Here is a 19,653-nt window from a genome sequence, read left to right as displayed (position 1 = left end):
AGTTGGTTTACAGTAATATCAATTAAATATAAATATGTGCAATGTATTAGCAGTAACCTTATAAGAGCAGAATAAGGGTCTGTTGAGGAGCCAGGTTGTCACCGAGATGCATAGCTGACATTTTAGTAGTAATGAATCCCGGAGGAAAGTGGGGCGAACAGTCTTTGGCTGGGGTGAAAACAGTCTTTGATGATGCTGTGGGCCTTACGCAAGCATTGCTTGCCCTGGATGGCCTCGATGGAGGCGAGTGAGGAACCTGTGATGCGTTACGCAGTTTTCACCACCCTCTGCAGTGCTTTCCGGTCGGAGGCAGAGCAGTTGACATACCATACTGTGACACGGTTGGTGAGGATGCTCTCGATGGTGCAGCGGTAGAAGTTCACCAGGATCTGCGGAGACAGGTGGACCTTCAAATCTCCTCAGGAAGAAGAGATGCTGGTGCATATGGGTAGAGGTATTGAGGGTCCAAGAGAGGTCCTCAGAGATGTGGACACCCAGAAGTCCCATTGATGAGAATGGAGATATGTGTGCTAGCTAATGGGGGTATGTGAGCTCTTTGGTCTTCTTAGTGTTGAGAGCCAGGTTGTTGTCAGTGCACCATGATGTAGGTGCTGAACCTCTCTCCTGTATGCTGTCTCTTCGTTATTGCTGATGAGACCAATCACCGTCATCTGCAAACTTAACAATGGCGTTAGAGCCATGTACAGGTAAGTAGTTGTAGGTGAAGAGGGATAAAGGAGAGGGCTCAGCACACATCCCTGTGGTACGCCTGTGAGATGATTGAGGAGGTGTGTTTATCTAACCTAACAGCCTAAGATCTGTTGGTTAGGAACTCCAGAATCCAGTTACAGAGGGAGGTATTGATGCCCAGTTCAATGAGTGTGGTGATCAGTTTGGAGGGGATGATGGTGTTGAATGCTGAAATGAACTCAATGAACTGCATTCTCTGGAGTAACACACAGGGTCGCGATGCGTAAGTGCCGCCATCTTGGTCTAGGCCTATCATATGCTTGATGTTGCCACTAGCAAAAGCCTCAAGTATAAACATTATTAATATTTTTCATCATGAAGTACTACAACATTCAACAGAGAGACCCCACTTTAATTATTGCATTGCAAGGACACTTCAAATTCTCAGGTATCCTTACAACAGTTTAGTCAGGTTAACAACAGTTGGCTACTGGAGAACAATGAAGTAGCCAATTCACCTCAGTACCAGAGCAACCAACTGAGACTCTATGGGTCGGATTTTGCTATACTGGATATAAGAGCTGTATATAAACTGCTAAGGATTTTGTTATACTGGATATGAGAGCTATAAGAGCTACTAAGGCTAGCCTATGGCTTAGTATACACAACACTAAAATAGGTTAGGTCTAGCTGTTTTCTCTATCACTCTGGTCTAGCCTATATGGATGCTCAAGAAGGCTACATAAAATAAACGTTCCACTACATGTGGTGAATAATTGTGATCCATCTTACTATTTTACTACTGCTCCTACTTATATTGCCTCTTTTTTGTTACATACAAGGGCTACTCACTGGCACCTGGGTTTGTCACTTTGCTGTCCCCCACATTGAATCCACGTGGTGAACGACAACATTAGAGACAGCCTGACGTAACCCGGAAGTTACCAATCAGAGTGAAGGTGACCGAAGAGGGGGGAGTTGTGATCTTTTCGCCTCACCGATTGGACAGACTCGTTCCTAACAATGACGCATCTACACAGCTCCCCTGACATGTAGACCTATCGCGGTAGGTAGAACAGGTACTGTCATATTTGAAAAAGTTTGTAGGCCTACGTTCTACGTTTTCAAATGTACTAGCTGGGAATTTTTGTGAGTCGGTCTAACCTGGAAAGAAGGCTTTCGTTATTGTAGCCTAAACCGAAAAAGCACAAGTTTAAACTAAGGCTAGGCCTACTTAAGAAAATATGGATTTCCTAGCAGGCTGCATTGGAGGTAAGTTACACATGCTGTATCATACTAAAGTCTGATCATACTGCCCTTTGCTAACCGTAGTGTAGCCTACTCAATCTTTTCTGGTACTCTGATCTGATGTTCAGGCTATTTAAGGTTATTTAAGTCGTAGCCTACAGCTTCTTTGCACATGAATTATTTTTTAATTTCCACCAGGCTGTTGTTGGCTGGCTGGCTGAACGCCTCAACCCATCCTTCCTGTCAAACCTGTTCGAGTCACAACATGTTTAGTCCTATTTTATAGCCCTACACCTACAGATGGGTTAGCCACAGAATGCGTTTGAATTGAATGCTCTCTCGTGGAGTGGAATGCAAGCATTAAGTTCCGTACTGCAAGGTTCCTGGATGGGCTGAGAATAGAATGGCATGTATACACCCACACCACAGCCAATGGGATCCCCACAAAAGTTGGCCCATTTTTACCACGTGGTTAGTGGAAGCAATGGTCCTCCCCCCATGATCTTGCTCCAGCATTAATGTGTGAGTGTGTAGCCTACCATAAAAAGGCACAGACAGGAATGTTGGTCAATGTTGGTGCTTCCTCTTACAGTCAGATTGTTTTCTGGATAAAATCTATGTGATACTTAGCTGGGCAACCAAATAACCAGTTGTGATTGGATGATCATGACAATTAAATTTGCCTACTGATGATTAAAGGTATCCAGAAAATAAATTGTTGCCCAATATCAATGGGATTATGCCAGAATATTTACCACATAATGAGGAACATTACCAAGCAACATTGTTCAAAAAGTTGCCCCATGTGTCGTCAGCTTTTGGCGACTGTAGAGCTCCCCTTGGAGTCGAGATATAAAATGTTACTCTGCCATTGTAAATAGCCTACTTCTCATGGATTGTTCCCCCTGTACACAATGACAATGCTTTTGTTGTGGAGGTGAAGTATTAACAACAGGCAAAAAATCTCCAAAGAGTAATGTTTCATGATTCTCATGAGATGTCTTCGGGTCGACCTTGAAATTGCCTTAGGCTACTGTCTATGGAAGTTGCATGGCTGGTTCTCGCGTTAGTGACTATGGCTATGCTAGGTGAACGATTCCCCTACAAGTTCGTACACCATCAAATTGATTTCGTGAAGGTTATATTAAGGTGAAAGGTAATGTTGCATAGTGTACCTTTAAGGTTTTATCTGTAGCCTAGGCCTACTTATACTTCTGAAAAGGTCTCTGCCTTTGAAATGACTCATTTCAGGGGAGGCTACTGAAGCTGGTTTACATAAATTGAAACATAAAAGTGATTATAGAAAACATTTACACATGACCCGCCCTGAGCACAAAACTGACACAGCAGGTCCTTTTGACAGGATCATATTATATGTTTGTCATCCAGTCCAAACGGTCTGGCTGTGTGTGTGTGTGTGTGTGTGTGTGTGAGTGGCATGGTGAGGGGCTACGTCATGGCTGTCTTGGTTAAGATGACAAACTTGGCTGAGCAGTCGAGGGTTAATCTCTGCTCCATGTGTGCAGCCCAACAGCGTGAGGGATACTCATAACAACATGTGATCTTGTCCTGCCACCCAACTGCAAACAAGTCTGGCTTTTTCATTATCGCTTAATGTTTGTCCATTATTGATATTGATGAACACAACACCAACAACAACAACACACTGCCTTAATTTTTCTTGACATTGATATGCTGAATGAAACTGTCGGTTATTAAAAATAAATGAAAGGAGAGGAAATGTTTAGGCCTGTGTAACTTAGAATAATGTCAAATACTGAGAGGGGAATGAATGTGAGCTGTGTTGTTAATTTCTTCCATTCATCACCAATGTCTCCAAATAAACAGTACCCATGTAAATGCCAATTCTAGCTGGAGGTTCACCTCAGCGTGGGAAGAACTATCTTTTTTAAAGAAAAAAATAAATCAGCAGTGTGTATAGTTTTGGCTAAGGAAGAACAGGAATGTTGTGTTGATTTATTTGTTGATTTGCGCTTGTCAGATTAAACAAGTAGACTTGTAGGGGTTGATTTAGGTGTGCTCCTTGGAGGGTACCCAGGGGTCTTGTTTATGTAATAAGGAAGAGGGATCCCATGTCTTTATATAAGAGAGTATAGCTTAGCAGCATTTCCCTGAGGATATTTTTACAAAGTGCTTCATATCTGCCTAATGCTGACTCCTCTTCACTAATTCCATGTTTTCTTTTCTTCTTTTCTCTTCTCTCCACTCTTCTCTCCTTTTCTTCATGTCTCTTTTCTCTCCTCATTTTCTCCTCTCCTCTCCTCTCCTCTTCTCTGTACTTCCTATCTGTTTCTCTCCTGGCTGCAGGTGCTGCTGGAGTCTTGGTAGGACATCCATTTGATACCGTGAAGGTAAGCAGTCTTTTAAAGAGCTCAAATTAGCTACATTATTTAAATAAACCAATAATCACATTGTTTAATCACTAAGCTACATCATTTGATATATCTGAATGGGGCCAGTGTGTTGCCTAGTTTTCCACAGAAATCTGATGAAAACACAGACACAGTTTGGAATAGTGAACATTTGATTATCTTATTGCCATACTTAAAAATACAGCTTTTAATGTCTTCAAATAACAAAGAAATCATTGACTCACCAATGGTTACCTTAACAGCAGAGTAAATGGTTGCTGTTGTAAGTTAGTTATTGTGCCAGCCACACTTAACCCCATTCTCTGAACCAAATGTTCAGTGGCCTCAGTTATTGAATCAGTCACTCTATTGGCCAAACCATAATCAGTAACACCTGGTGGAACATCATTTGCAGTTCTCATGGACTCTTTTTTTGCCAAACTCTGCAAAACACATTCTCATACAATAAAACACTTTTTGCATTGCAATGCACTTATGATGCATAACAGTAACCACAAGTGGCTAAAAGTAAACACAAATAAAGCACAGTAGCCATATTTCAACACAATGATTTAATATTGATCACACTTGTTTCAAATGATGTGATACAGCCAATATACAGTAAGCCAGTTCAGAATGCAAGTAGGTTGTTGAACATTAGAATCCTTTTATTTTGTCTCTTGCATTGTAGACTTTACACTGCAATGTACTTCTCATTTACAGTACTGAAAATTCTTTTTTTTTTTTTTTTTCAATACTTTATTTAAAATAAAGTATTTTTTTTCAATACTTTATTTTACTGACTTTACAGTACCGTGAATGCTGAATCCACTGAGCTATCTTTCTCAAAATGTTTTTAGTTTTGTCACATGGTTGTCTTAGTGTCTATGTTGCAAAAATTCTGCAATCTAATTTAGCGTTTACGAGGCTGTTAAATTCTGAAAGGAATACACCACCCCTTTCCATCCAATGAAAATGCCAATCTGATCAGCCAGTTTTATACTGAGTGTTTCTAATCGGATTCTATGTGCCCATGTAAACCCACTTGATGTCTCACAGCTTCTCTTCTCTTCTCTGCTGCTCCTCAGGTCAGACTTCAGGTCCAGAGTGCGGAGAAGCCGCTTTACAGAGGGACCTTCCACTGTTTCCAGTCCATCGTACGCCAGGAATCGGTGAGTTTTATCCATGTTGACCATTCAGGGAGTCAGGTTATGGTTTGATTTCACAGTCAGCACACATCATGTAGACCCTCTGAAACTGATTGTGATTTCTTACGGTTACCGTAGTGTGTAGTTAACTTCCTCAGCCTCAGAACCATATCCATGAATAAATGTTTTTCTGTTGACAGTTTTTCTGATTTATTTCACTAAATTGACCGGTGAGTTTAGACACTTTAAAAAGGCATCTACAGTTGTGTAGTAGTAGGTATCAAGGCCACAATCAAAGCCACCAGCCCATCTTGGCAATTTAGGATCTGTTAATGTTCCCATCAATTATTGATGGTACATTTAATGTTGTGACACCATAATACTAATACTTATACAGTCTTTCATATCATGCTGTGAGTAGTTTGTTCGCTATCATTGAAAGTGAAAGTAAGCAAGTAATAGGCTACGTTTCTATGCAACATCTGAAACTTTCAAGTTCTGTTGGCGATCTATTTTTTTTCTCAGCAGATGCATGAAAGGGTAACCAAATAACTGTAAGACTCCTGAAGTTTCTTCTTGTTTTGTCGTGTAGCCGTATAGCCTACTAAAATGTATTGTTATGATCAGAAAAAAAATCCTGACCATGTCAACATTGGGCGAACAGAACACCGATGCAAAGCGGAGTTGATATGGCAAGCCAGTTTAACGTGACAGACAGAAATAGCCTATTCTCGCAGAGTCGCTTGATAAGCAGCCGTTTTCCACACGCCAAAGTGGCACAGTACTTGCCATAATTCAGCCTGCAATACAAAAATATACTCGCCATTGGCGCTTGGTCAGTGCAAATTTTGAGCCCTGGTTGCTAGGGTGTTGATAAGGTTCATATGGTAGTTGCTATGCTAAATAAAGTGGTTGCTATGCTGGTTGCTAGGGTAATCATATTGGTTGCTATGGTGGATGCTAGGCTGACATAGTGGTGGTTGCTAGGTTGTTGCTAGGGTACATATGTTGGTTGCTATGCCAAATAAGGTGGTTGCTATGCTGGTTGCTAGGGTAATCATGTTGGTTGCTATGGTAGTTGCTAGGTTGACATTATAGTGGTGGTTGCTAGGTTGTTGCTAGGGTACATATGGTGGTTGCTATGTCAAATAAGGTGGTTGCTATGCTGGTTGCTAGGATAATCATGTTGGTTGCTACGGTAGTTGCTAAGTTGACATTATAGTGGTGGTTGCTAGGTTGTTGCTAGTGTGACAGCTGCAGGCTGTTCTTCCTAAGCTTGTTTTTTGTTAATGTCTCAAAAAGTATAACGTCTACAAAAATGTATAGCAGCCATGTCCATTTGAAGACCTATGTTACAAAGTTTGAACAAAGTTTCTAAGTTAAACGGTTCCAGTGACATAGCATACAGAAAAAGTGGTCAGCGGAATAATAATAACTAGAAATGCAATTCCAGGAATTACGATGTAAAATATACAGATTAAAAACAGATAATTTAGAGATAGTTACAATGGTCTTGCTAGAGTACATATGATGGTTGCTAAGCCAAATAAAGCGGTTGTTATGCTGGTTGCTAGGGTAATGTTGTTGGTTGCTATGGTGGTTGCTAGGTTAACATTATAGTGGTGGTTGCTAGGTTGTTGCTAGTGTGACGGCTGAAGGTCGTTCTTCCTGCTTGCGCACTCTCTTCTCTCTCTGTGTCTTTGTCTCCCTCCTCGCAGGTAATTGCTGGCGTGGCGTGGCTAAGGCATTTCCATTACACTACTAACCAGCAGGTGTATAAAGGGTACTCCGTGCACCCCTGGAGGGGGGCTGGGCTGCTTTTGGTATCTTTTGGAGAGTTGCCGTCTTTTTCTTTCCTTTTGCATCCTTTCACAGCACACATTCACTACATGCACCCTTGCTGGCATACTGATACTCGTTACTGATGAAGATAACGTATTGTTTACATTTATTTATTTATTTAATAAATATGTGAAAAGTTGGTCCTTATGGTTTGTCCTCCTTTGTTTGGTTATCAGACACAGTTGGATGGAAGGTGTCTTGTATTCTTGTTAATAGAGTTAATAGAGTACCGAAGTTTGACGTTCCATTTTTATGATGGCAGTTTCACTGGATCTAAACAAACTTTTGAAGTGGCTTCAATAGCATTGAATGTAGACATGTGGCATTATTTCTAGCTGATAAATTGTTTTAAATGTAGGCTATAGCCATTTAAACATGTTTTACTAGAGAGTGTGTTAAGCCCGCCCACCGACTCTATACACAATGTAATTGGCCTGATCGAACTTTAATTTTTCCAGCTCGCAAGCCAACGGAGAGTTGCTAGACTACCCTGGCTGCAAATTTCTAGGCTAAAGTGAAACAGTTCAAGTTTAATAATTGTATGGAAAAACATTTAAGCACAATAATATTACATTACATTTGGCTGATGCAATTAAATAGTAAGTAATTAATAATAATAATAAGAAGAAGCCTAGGAAGAACAATACAGCGCATTTTCATGTACTGCAATTATGAAAATAATTCATATTAACAAAACCAAATTCAGTTTAATATTATACTATATTTTATATGAATATAATATTATGTTAATATTATATCAAATTTAATATTAATATTTAATATTAACAAAACCGAATTCGTTCATTCAACCTTTATTGATTCTTTGAGGGTAGTGCTTATTTTCAGTGAAGTCGAGATTACAGTAACAATGAAATAACAAGAGATATAGTAAAATAATTGTGGTTAATAAAACAAAATAAAATAAATAATAACATAACCTACATACCATTATAGAGATTAAAAATACATAAAATATTAATAATAAAATAATAACAATAATAAAATAACATTTACTTAAAACAGGTATATACAAACCATAACTCTAAGAGAATTAATGAAATAAATGTAAGTTGAAAAGATGAATCTTTAAACCCCTCTTGAAAGTCCTAAAGCTATTGCAAGAACGCAGAACACTAGGCAACTCAATCTACCAACGTTGGTGCAAATAAATCACTGTTTTACACCATTTACGAGGCTCAAAGTAGCTCCACACTTCATTGGTAGACTTCCGAGGGCCCTGACATTTAAGACGAGACATTGAGAACTTTGAAAAAGCACTGATAGTTTATTTACAAGACAATTTATACAGACAGTACCTTCAGGAAGTTTACCGTTCACCGGCATCTTGAATTTAGTCACGATAAGTCGAGCGACGAGTACGATTGAACAGGTATGATAAGGGATCAGATTCCAAAAATATTTCTGTGGAAATTCCAGTTTGCTGCTAAGTGTGGAGCTACTTTGAGCGTCGTAAATGGTGTAAAACAATGATTTATTTGCATGGCTAGGCCGATGCCCGATAGCCTGACTCTTGCCAGATGAATTTTGTTCCGTCTAGCTCAACTCCTCCATCTGGGATCAATCCATTGAAGTGTTGTTTCAGGCTGGGCCTAATCAAAAAATGCTTGCATTTGATTGGTTAAGCCACTTGTCCGTCATCTATTGACGTGCTACTTCAACCACTCACATCGAAGCCAACCCGTGACGCTGATAACAGTCTCACAGTCGCTTCTACGCTATGTCACATCTATGAAACTCCCGCCCTGCGTCCTGATTGGCTCTACCATAAAATCAGGTGCAGAAATCACTCTCAACGGAAGAGGTCCCAGATGGATGTGAGTGAAGCTAGGCGGAGCTAAGCGGAACGAAATTCATCTGGCGAGAGTCAGGTTAGATGCCCGAGGCACCCTCATCGCAAACCTGTTGGTAGCATCGGCTAACTAGAGCCAGATTTCGGAGTGCAGGGGACAAGCCGAGATGAGCTATGAGACAAAAGTTCACACTCGGTATAATGTTTCAACACATTTTAGGTCAATATCACACCGAAATTCTCCTTTAATACAACCCTCAGAAGTGCTTAGCTGGATAAGTGGGTTTTGGAATAGCTCCTCCCAAAGTGTAACTGCCTCCATGGCACATAAATGACAGACTTGTGTCAAGGGCAGAATGCGCACATTCTGAAAAGTGCTTAGTAGCATGCTTTTTTAAACTTAAACAAAATGGAAAGTTTGCCCCTATAAGAAGAAAGAGTGACCTCTTTATTAGATTTTAATGTGTTTGAACTTTGTTAAGATAATGACTTGATATCCTAAACTGAATGACCGTTCTCTCCCCTCAGATGCTGGGGCTGTATAAGGGCATTGGTTCACCCATGATGGGCCTGGCGTTCATCAACGCCATCGTGTTCGGTGTCCAGGGCAACACCATGCGCTTCCTGGGTCACGACACGCCCATGAACCAGTTCATGGCAGGCTCGGCAGCAGGGGCCATCCAGTCTGTGATCTGCTGCCCCATGGAGCTGGCCAAGACGCGCATGCAGATGCAGGGCACGGGCGAGAAGAAGAAGTCGGCACGGAAGCTCTACAAGAACTCGCTGGACTGCCTGGTGCGCATCTACAAGCGCGAGGGCCTGTTGGGTATCAACCGCGGCATGGTGACCACGCTCCTCCGTGAGACGCCTTGCTTTGGTGTGTACTTTCTGACCTATGACCTGCTGACGCGCAGGATGGGTTGCGAGCCCGACGACCCTTACATCATCCCCAAACTGCTGTTCGCCGGTGGCACGTCAGGTGTTACCTGTTGGCTCTCCACGTATCCGGTGGACGTGATTAAGACGCGTCTGCAGGCGGACGGTGTGGGGGGAGTGTATCGCTACAGCAGCATCATGGACTGCGTGCGGCAGAGTGTGGCCAACGAGGGCTGGATGGTGTTCACGCGCGGACTCACCTCCACGCTGCTCCGAGCGTTCCCCGTCAACGCCGCCACCTTTGCCACCGTCACACTCGTGCTTATGTACGCACGGGGCGAGACCGGCGGGGCCGGTGACTGTGAGTCTGCCCCGGTGGAGACGCAAACGCAACACAGCAGCTCCCTGCAAACGCTCCCAGATACAGTGCAGACTTCACCAGAGTAAACAAGACACCTAGATGTAAGACATGTCCCATATATACTGTATGCTAAATTTATTTATCTGTCTTTTACTATGTGCCTAAATGATGGATCTGAGCAGTGATCCAGAGCATACATGAGAATGGATTTCTTTTTTCTGATTAAAACACTAATCTGGTTCTGATTCACTGGATATTGGGCACTGCAGTGAATACAGGGGTGCAGTTCATACATGTTTTTTTTATTATAATTTGCATCAAACACTTATTTGCATAAAAAATGTTTATACAGTTCATACACATTGCGGCTAATGCATAGGAGCATACAGTATTATTTAAACACTCAAGGCAGATTCATGTAGCATAACAAACATATTTTCTATGTAAGCCCAGCAACATCCAGGGGTTTTTATTATCTTAAAAAAACAAAAAAACATAAATTGTTATTTATGTATGAGATGTATTTTTATTTTTGAAGTTTTCTATCATTTCTGCTTTTAGAGCCCAAACTACCTCTTCTAAATAAATGAGGTAAACATGAAATGATGGTGTTCCTTTGGAAAACACATTATTATACTATATATAATAAAGATAATGACAAGAACAAGGCTATAATATCACAAAAAGGAAGATATTGGGGTTAACACCTGTCAGATATGTTACTTATGCCTATAGTTTAGATGAGTGGACTTAGATCTACACAGAGCTCTGTACTGTAGGCTCTTGTTTGGATGAGAAGAGTGTTTCCCCCACCGCTGTAAATATAAAAGTAAATGCTGCAATTTCATGAGCCCTTGGAAAGGTTCAAAGATTTCTGCAGTAAAGAGGAATCAGGCTGATGATAGAGGACTTAATGAATGTACTGTAAAATGGAGAGAGAATCTAAACCGGAGGAGTTTAGAACGCACAATTGCCCCAATAACTTTGGGTGGAGAAATAAAAACTGGATTGAAAAGATAGGCTACTGCTAGATAGGCTACTGCTAACCGAGGATGATTATGATTATGATGATGATGATGATGATGAAGATGCTGTAGTTAGGCTGTCTCACTTGATGATGATGTAGTTAGGCTGTCTCACTTGACATAAAGTTTGGTCAAGGACATGGTCAAATAAAATGGTTTAAATTGGAAAGACACACATGATATTGAGGCAAAGAGCCAGTGAATACGGAATGTCCATATTTTGTTTTTTAAAGAATGTAAATATTGCATTTTAAGTTTCATGTTAATATATTTAATATATATGAATTTTGGTTTGAAATGAACTGCTGTTGTTGGTTGGTTGATTGTTGTTTTTAAACTAACCACTTTTATTTTGTTGTTCTGGATGTCACTGAAGAATCAGCAAATGTCGAGAGAACTGGAGAAAACTATTTTTGTAAAGCATTCATAAAGATTTACTTTAAATGGGTTATTAAGTGTAGTCAGCATTATGACTATATTATATGTTGCTGGAACCAAATTGTTTTTGCCTAACTGAAGTGACATTCAATTTGGAAATAAATAAATAAATTGAGCTTCTATGTTTCTTCTTTCATTCTGTTGTATGTGATGTAAAATGCGTATTATTTGGTCTGAAGGGGTACTCAATGATGAGGAGTAGATTGTCTCAAATAGTTTGTCTCATGGTCTCATGGTCTCTTCTCTAACCTAGATAAAAAAGGCCTCCATCACGCAGTTCCTTCTCTGTCCTGGAGGGATCAGCATTGATCATGTTTTTATTTCACTAGGCTTTACAACTGATGAGTTGACTTTGTGGTGGAAGCTAAGTTTCAGCAAATTCTGCTCATCTATCATAACACCATTATGAATTAAGACATTGTTAGTCACATTATGTTCTCATTCAACTTTTATTTAGCACTATAACACTTTTATTTAAGTAGCCTACTAGAAGTGCAAAACAAAACAAAACCATTTCCATAAGAACACCAACATTTATTTTCTGTATTTCACAGAGCATGAAAGGGATGCACAATAAATGTGGGTATAGTATAATTTCAATACCTTACCAATTACTGTCCTTTTTTTACCACCACCAGTATCACAAACTGGACTGTCATTATGATAATCAGATCTTTGTTGTATCATCACATTTTTGAGGTGATGGTGTAGAGCAACCTTTATGGATAATTTGTCAAATTTAGGGAACAGATTTGTAATAAAAGAAGGGACCTTTCAATTCAGTGCAAAATGCCAAATTATTCTCAATTTAACAAAAATGGCTATCTATAACTGTTCAATTGTAATCATTTGAAACACCTGTGTAGGACCATGGCATCCTTTGTGGGTAATGTGACAATCTCTTTACTCATCTGGGGATTTCTTGCTGGTCACCCCATCTCTGGTCTTGGCCCGCAACTTGTTGACCTGGGACTCTGCTATGTCAGCCCGCTCTTCTGCCTCCTCCAGCTCGTGCTGCAGTTTGCGTAGCTTGGCCATGTTGGTGTTGGCCTGCTCTTCTGCCTCCTCCGTGGAGCGCTTGTACGATTTCACCTTCAGCTGAAGCTTGTCCACCAGATCCTGGAGCCGGGCCATGTTCTTCTTGTCCTCCTCTGTCTGGTAGGTGAGCTCCTTGATGCGTCGCTCATACTTCCTGACGCCCTTTATGGACTCCACCCCTCGCTTCTGCTCTGCCTCCAGCTCTCCCTCCAGTTCTCGGATGCGAGACTCCATCTTCTGAACCTGCTTCTTGCCTCCTTTCATGGCCACCTGCTCGGCTTCATCCAGACGGTGCTGCAGGTCCTTGATGGTCTGCTCCATGTTCTTCTTCATGCGCTCCAGATGGGAGCTGGTGTCCTGCTCCTTCTTCAGTTCCTCTGCCATCATGGCTGCATCAGTGATGGCTTTCTTGGCCTTCTCCTCAGCATTTCGGCTCTCCTGAATCACCTCCTCCATTTCGGTCTGGAGCTGCAGCAGGTCAGTCTCTTGTTTCTTCTTCTGGTTGAGGAGGCCGGTGTTCTGGGAATGCAGGAGCTGCATCCTCTCCGTGGCATCAGTCAGCTCCTGCTCAGCCATCTTGCGTCCCCTCTCCGTCTGCTCCAAGACTGCCCTTAGCTCCTCCAGCTCAGCCAGGATCAAGTTGTTCCTGCGCTCCATCAGAGCGATGTTCTCTTTCAGGTCGTCGTTGCCATGCATGGACTCGTCCAGCTGAAGCTGAGTGTCCTTAAGGAATGCCTGGACAGTCTTCAACTGCTTCTGGGCATCTGCAGCTTGCCGGTTAGCCTGGCTGAGCTGGATCTCCATCTCATTGAGGTCACCCTCCATTTTCTTCTTGATTCTCAAGGTCTCATTGCGGCTCCTTGTCTCAGACTCCAGGTTGGTCTGAAGAGACTCCACCATTCGTTGGTAGTTCCTCTTGGCCTGCTCCATCTCCTCATCCTTCTCTGCCAGCTTGCGCTCAATGTCAGCTTTCACTTGGTTGAACTCCAACTGTGCTCGCAGGATCTTGCCCTCCTCATGCTCCAGAGAACCTTCTGCCTCTTCCAGGGCGGACTGCAGGTCGCTCTTCTCTTGCTCCAACTGCTTCCTGAGCTTCTCCAGCTCATGAACGCTCTTCCCTCCCTCTCCCAGCTGGTCAGTCAGGTCTGAGATTTCCTCCTGGAGGTTCTTGTTTTCTCGCTTGGTTGTCTCCAGATGATCCAGTGCTTCCTCATAGGCGTTTTTCAGCTTGAAGAGCTCTGTACTGAGGGATCGAGCTTCTTTCTGTGAGCCCTCAAGCTCACACTGTGACTCCTCGAACTTTTGTTTCCATTCAGAAATGACTTTATCAAAGGACCTTTGCTTTTTGTCCAGGGTAGCAGAGGCTGCGTTGGCTCTCTCAAGGTCCAACATTAGATCTTCAATCTCATTCTGAAGACGATGTTTGGTCTTCTCGAGGGAGGAACACTTTGCATTCACCGCCTCAACTGCCTCCTCAGCCTCTTGCAGCCTCTGGACCAGTTTTTTCTTGGCCTCCTCAAGCTCCTCCGTTCTCTGAATGCCATCCGTCTCATACTTTGCCCTCCAGGTGGCAACCTCAGTGTTGGCTTTGGAGAGGGCTCGCTGCAGTTCTGCTTTCGCCTCCTGCTCTTCCTCGAATTGCTCTCTCAGCAGGTCACAGTCATGTCGAGCAGACTGCACAGCATGTGCTAGAGCATTCTTTGCCTTCACCTCCTCATCCAGCTGTCTCCTCAAGTCTTCTGCTTGCTGGGTGAATGACATCTTCCCCCTGGTGAGCTGGGAAATCAGGCTTTCCCTTTCCTCCATCTGCCTTCCAAGCTCTCCGTTTTCTGTGAGCAGCTTTGCTCTCTGCACTGAAAAGTCATTCAGGGCTCTTTGTGCTTCTTCAGCCCTTGTCTTGTGCTCATTCATCTGGTCCTCCAGGGAACGGCACATTTTCTCAAGGTTGACCTTGGCCTTCACCACGCTCTCCATGTTTGAAGACATGTCATCCAATTCCAGCTTCAGCTCACTCTTCTCTTTCTCCAGCTTCTGCTTGACTCTCTGCAGGTTGTCAATCTGTTCACCCAGTTCAGCCACGCTATCAGCATGCTTCTTCCTAAGGGTGGCAGAGGTGGCCTCGTGTTGAAGGGTTGCCTCTTCGAGGTCTCTGCGGAGCTTCTGGAACTCTGAGTCTCTCTTCTTGTTGAGCTCTACCTGAGCGCAAGTGGCCCCCCCTGCCTCCTCCAGACGCTCACTGATGTCCTCCAGTTCCCGGGACAGATCGGATCTCTGCTTCTCCACTTTAGCCCGGGCTGCTCGCTCAGCATCCAATTCCTCTTCGAGCTCTTCAATGCGGGCCTGATTCTCCTTCAGTTTCTTCTGGAGCTGTACACTCACCAACTGTTCATCCTCAACCTTACTGTTCAATCCACTGATCTCAAAGTCTTTCTTCTTTAGTTTTTCCTCTAACTGCTGTTTATCATTTTCCAAGTCCATCACACTCTCTTGGGTAAGTTTGAGATCCCCCTCAAGCTTTCTCTTGCTACGTTCTAGGTCCATTCTGACCTTTTTTTCTTGTTCCAGAGAACCTTCAATGTCGTCCACCTGTTGCTCCAGCTTTATCTTTGCTTTGGTTAGTGTATTGACCTTGTCCTCCTCACTCTGAAGGTCATCTAGCGTTTGCTGATGTGCCTCCTGAAGTGCCCTTTTCTCTTTTGTCAGCTTCATCATGTTTTCATCCTGAGAAGCCATTTCCTCAGTGAGATTCTTTACCTTGTTCTCAGTGGCATGTTTCTCTTTCTCCACCTTGGCCAAGGTCAGCTCAAGGTCATCAATGTCTTTCTTGAGCTCGGCACATTCGTCCTCTAGCTTTCGCTTCTTTGCCGTGAGGTCTGCATTCATCTCCTCTTCGTCCTCCATCCTCTCTGTCATTTCCTTCACTTTTGCCTCTAACTGTATCTTGCTCTTAATCAACTGCTCACAGCGTTCCTCTGAATCAGTCAGAATGTCGGACTCTGACTGCAGCTGGAGGAGTAAGTCATTCTTCTCTTGGAGAATTGACACCATCTTCTCCTCCAGTTCCTTTCTTCTGGCATCGGATTTTTCCAGGGCCTCTTTGATCTTGCCAAACTCGTCTTTCATGTTTGCCATCTCTTTCTCAGACTCTGCGCTCTTTAGGAGGGGCTTAATCTTGAAGAACATCTTCATCCAAGGCCAGTTCTTCACACCCAGGAATGATCGGAGGTTCCACTGGATCACCATTAGAGCATCCCTGCGTTCCACAAGCTTCTGATACTCAATTCTCATAAGTATACCTCTTGCGTTGGCCTGAATCCTTGTGATAATGCGGGAGAGTTGCTCATCCCGCATCTCCTCCAGCACCCCCAGCAAGCCAGCTTTAAAAAAGACTTTTGTATGCCCAAATTTGTACTGCGTGTGGTCGATGTCCAGAGAACCAAGCAGTTTCTCTGCGCTCTTCTTACTGTCCATGAACTGACCCTCAGGGATTGCTGAGGCATTTAGTATTCTGTACCTCTGTTTAAAGTCACCATAGAGTACCCTGTTTGGGAAGCCTTTCCTGCAGATCCTAATGCCCTCCAGCACACCGTTACAGCGAAGCTGGTGCATCACAAGGCAGTTGTCCATCGCTCCAGGTGTCTTGGACTCATTAGGGATCAAGCAACGGACAAAATGAGGGTGGGTGGTCTTCAAGTTATTCATTAGCTTGTTGAGGTTTTCCCTGTGCAAGGCTGATACTGTTTGGAAAGATGAGCCTTTCTTTTTGGCAGCTTTGCCACCTGCCTTGTCTCCACCTTCAGCTGCTGCGTAAGCAAATAGATAACTCAACAGCTTGAGAGATGACTTCTGGTAAAGTCCCACCACAGTCTCATTCAGAGGATCTTTGTTCTTCACCAGCCAGCCGGCAATGTTGTAGTCAACGGTGCCAGCATAATGGACCAAAGCAAAATGAGCATCTGCTTTGGGACGTGGTTTCTCAAACATTTTTGACTTGCCCAGATGGTTGTCATACAGCTTGGACTTGAATGTCTGGTCGCTTGCTTTAGGAAACATGCATTCTTCCTCTAGAATAGACATGATACCAAGGGGCTTTTCAATTAGATCAATGCAGGCTTGCAAGTCCATCCCAAAGTCAATGAACTCCCAATCAATCCCCTCCTTCTTGTACTCCTCTTGTTCCAACACAAACATGTGGTGATTGAAAAACTGTTGCAGTCTCTCGTTAGTGAAGTTGATACACAACTGCTCAAAGGTGTTGAAGTCAAAGATCTCAAAACCTGCAATGTCCAGCACTCCTATGAAATGCTGACGATGCTGTTTGGTATCAAGGGAGTGGTTGATTCGAACAACCATCCAGTTAAACATCTTTTCGTATACTGACTTAGCCAGTGCACCAATGGAATAATACACTTGGTCTACACTCTGACCTTTGGTGACATATTCATTGCCTACCTTGACCCTGGGGTGACAGAGTCCTTTGAGGAGATCTGCAGAGTTTAACCCCATCAAGTAGGCAGACTTGTCAGCAGACTCTTGGCCATCTGGCTCAGCTTGTTCTTCTCTCTGTTTCTGCTTGAACTTCATGTTGCCATAGTGCATTATAGCCCCGGTCAGCTTGTAGACACCCATTTTCTCCTCTGCAGTGAAGCCGAGCACATCAAAGGCACTGTCTGTGGCGATTAGTTCCTCTGAATCGTTAATGGAAGCAACAGTGATCTCTCCTTGGGAGACGTAGGAGTAATCATAGGGGTTGTTGGTGATCAGCAACATATCCAACAGCTCTGGCTTTTCATTGGACATGATCTGATAGAAGATGTGATAGTTCCTCTCAGCCTTGAGCTGATAGGTCACCCTGGATTTTTCCAGGAGGTAAGTCTCAATATCGGCAGAGGAAAGTTTTCCACTCGTTCCGAAGTGAATACGGATGAATTTCCCAAAGCGCGATGAGTTGTCGTTCCTCAGTGTTTTGGCATTTCCAAACGCCTCCAGTGCAGGGTTGGCCTGAATGATTTGATCTTCCAGTGTGCCTTTACTGGTATCCTTTTTGACTGCTCCGCCAGCAGCCGCTATGCTAGCAAAATACTGGATGACTCTCTTGGTGTTGACAGTCTTCCCAGCACCAGATTCTCCAGTGATGAGGACAGACTGATTCTCCCTGTCAGTGAGCATGTACTGATAGGCATTATCAGAGATGGAGAAGATATGCGGGGGCGCTTCTGATCTCTTCTTGCCTCTGTAGGCAGCAACTACCTCTGAATCATACACAGGCAGCCACTTGTAGGGGTTCACTGTGACACAGAACAACCCAGAGTAGGTGTAGATCATCCATGCTGCGTAGCGCTCTTTGAGGTTGAACAGCACGGCAGGCTCGTGCAGGAAGGTGAACATCGCCATGTCCTCAATCTTGTCGAATTTCGGTGGGTTCTGAGGGTGGACATCTGACTCCTTGACAGTCACGGTTTTGCCTTCCACAGTGTTAACTGTCACTTTCCCCCCCTCTTTGCTGGTAATCTGCCCCTTGACATATTCAACATTCGGATCGACAACAAAGCACTCAATTTTGATGTCAAATGCCCTGGTTTGAGCTTCGAGGCGCTCTTTGTCCGACTTTCGGAGGAAGGGGGCAGCCTTCCCAAACTCTGCCATTAAAATGTCTCCCATGGCACTTGTTCAGTGTTCACAGCAGAAGAGAAATCCTGAGCACAAAAGCAGTTATTCAGACAGAGGATCAGGTTCAGATGGTGGGCACACTGGAACACTGACTCCAGCCACGTTTGGGTCTTTATAAAGGGACATCCACATGCCAAATTTGGAGACAGCCTCAACCGAGATAAGAGAGAAAAGACCAAATGTTCTTGTCCCCAGAGACAGTAAGTGGTTTTGGGGCATCTATGCGACCTTAACGTGTTAATGTCCATTTTAGGAAAGATCGCACCTCTCTTACTTTGTCCTTCCACAGACTATCCTTGATGTATTTATATAACTCCCATCTTAGAAAAAGCATGTAAAGCTTTTGCTGAGGGGAGATAAAATCCTCAGTAGACTTTTATAAGATTATTTAGTTTTGTTTATTTAGAAATACAATCAGTTGTAAATACCTCCCCCTTTAATGCGTCCCCTAATATGCACTGCATAATTGCAACTTTCAAATCCTCAGAGATGTTTAGAGATTTTATAGAGACTGACATAGAAAATTATTTCCTATAGGGATAACATATTTGTCCTTAGATTCAACTGTACAGAAGTCAACTGTAAAGTGAAAGAGCTCTTGACAAGTGACCAGTGTGGGTGGGATGTGTGAGAATCTGTCTCTGGTCTCCTCAGACTCCTCCTGGCCTGCAGTTGGTCGTTATCAGGTGCTTCTCTGACAGATAACCCTGACACATCTCCTGCCTGTATCTCTCCTCTCTCACACAAGCGGATCATCTCCTCTTAATGATCTGCCTGAAATATACCTCAAGGGTGATTGCCAGACTGAATACTTTATTTTGTCATGTGCACCAGTATTTAAAATTATTAACCCTAAAGGAAGAAATTCATCAAAACCAGTTGTCTGTCTGTTTAGAACAATTAATCATTTTTGCTCCTTGCAAAGATTTACATTTTTTGTCAATAGATCTTCATCAATACACAATGACTTATGTGAAAGGCGGGATTGTATAATACTACTGCTGATTATTTTTGTAGAAATCTGTTGAGTATTTAATATTTGCATTTGAGTGTCAGGGTATTTTAATAAATCGGTTAGTCAGACATTTGCTAGCCTACACATAACCCACGTTTTTGTTTCTGGACATTTTTATTT

The 19,653-nt window shown here is 43.0% G+C and overlaps 2 protein-coding genes across 3 annotated transcripts; one reads left to right on the top strand and one right to left on the bottom strand.

Moving 5' to 3' along the window:
- Positions 1–1,756: 1,756 nt before the first annotated feature.
- LOC143110060 (mitochondrial basic amino acids transporter-like) lies at positions 1,757–11,925 on the top strand. 2 transcript variants are annotated; one of them, XM_076272893.1, is made up of 5 exons: positions 1,757–1,962; positions 4,267–4,310; positions 5,399–5,482; positions 7,177–7,281; positions 9,639–11,925. In XM_076272893.1, the coding sequence occupies exons 1-5, from the start codon at positions 1,935–1,937 to the stop codon at positions 10,431–10,433; spliced, it is 1,056 nt and encodes a 351-aa protein (XP_076129008.1). In that variant the 5' UTR covers positions 1,757–1,934; the 3' UTR covers positions 10,434–11,925. The 2 variants fall into 2 exon arrangements, with proteins under 2 accessions (XP_076129008.1, XP_076129009.1); XM_076272894.1 differs by lacking the exon at positions 7,177–7,281.
- Positions 11,926–12,713: 788 nt separating this feature from the next.
- myh6 (myosin, heavy chain 6, cardiac muscle, alpha) lies at positions 12,714–18,509 on the bottom strand. Its single transcript, XM_076272884.1, has one exon. The coding sequence runs from the start codon at positions 18,507–18,509 to the stop codon at positions 12,714–12,716; it is 5,796 nt and encodes a 1,931-aa protein (XP_076128999.1).
- Between the last annotated feature and the right edge of the window lie 1,144 nt (positions 18,510–19,653).

Source organism: Alosa pseudoharengus, unplaced genomic scaffold (genome assembly GCF_046254945.1).
Source record: "Alosa pseudoharengus isolate Yale_2024_CS ecotype anadromous, Long Island Sound unplaced genomic scaffold, YU_APseudo_1.1 YU_APseudo_1.1_scf_7, whole genome shotgun sequence".
NCBI classification, from domain to species: domain Eukaryota; kingdom Metazoa; phylum Chordata; class Actinopteri; order Clupeiformes; family Clupeidae; genus Alosa; species Alosa pseudoharengus.
This window is presented reverse-complemented; position numbering and strand designations above follow the sequence as displayed.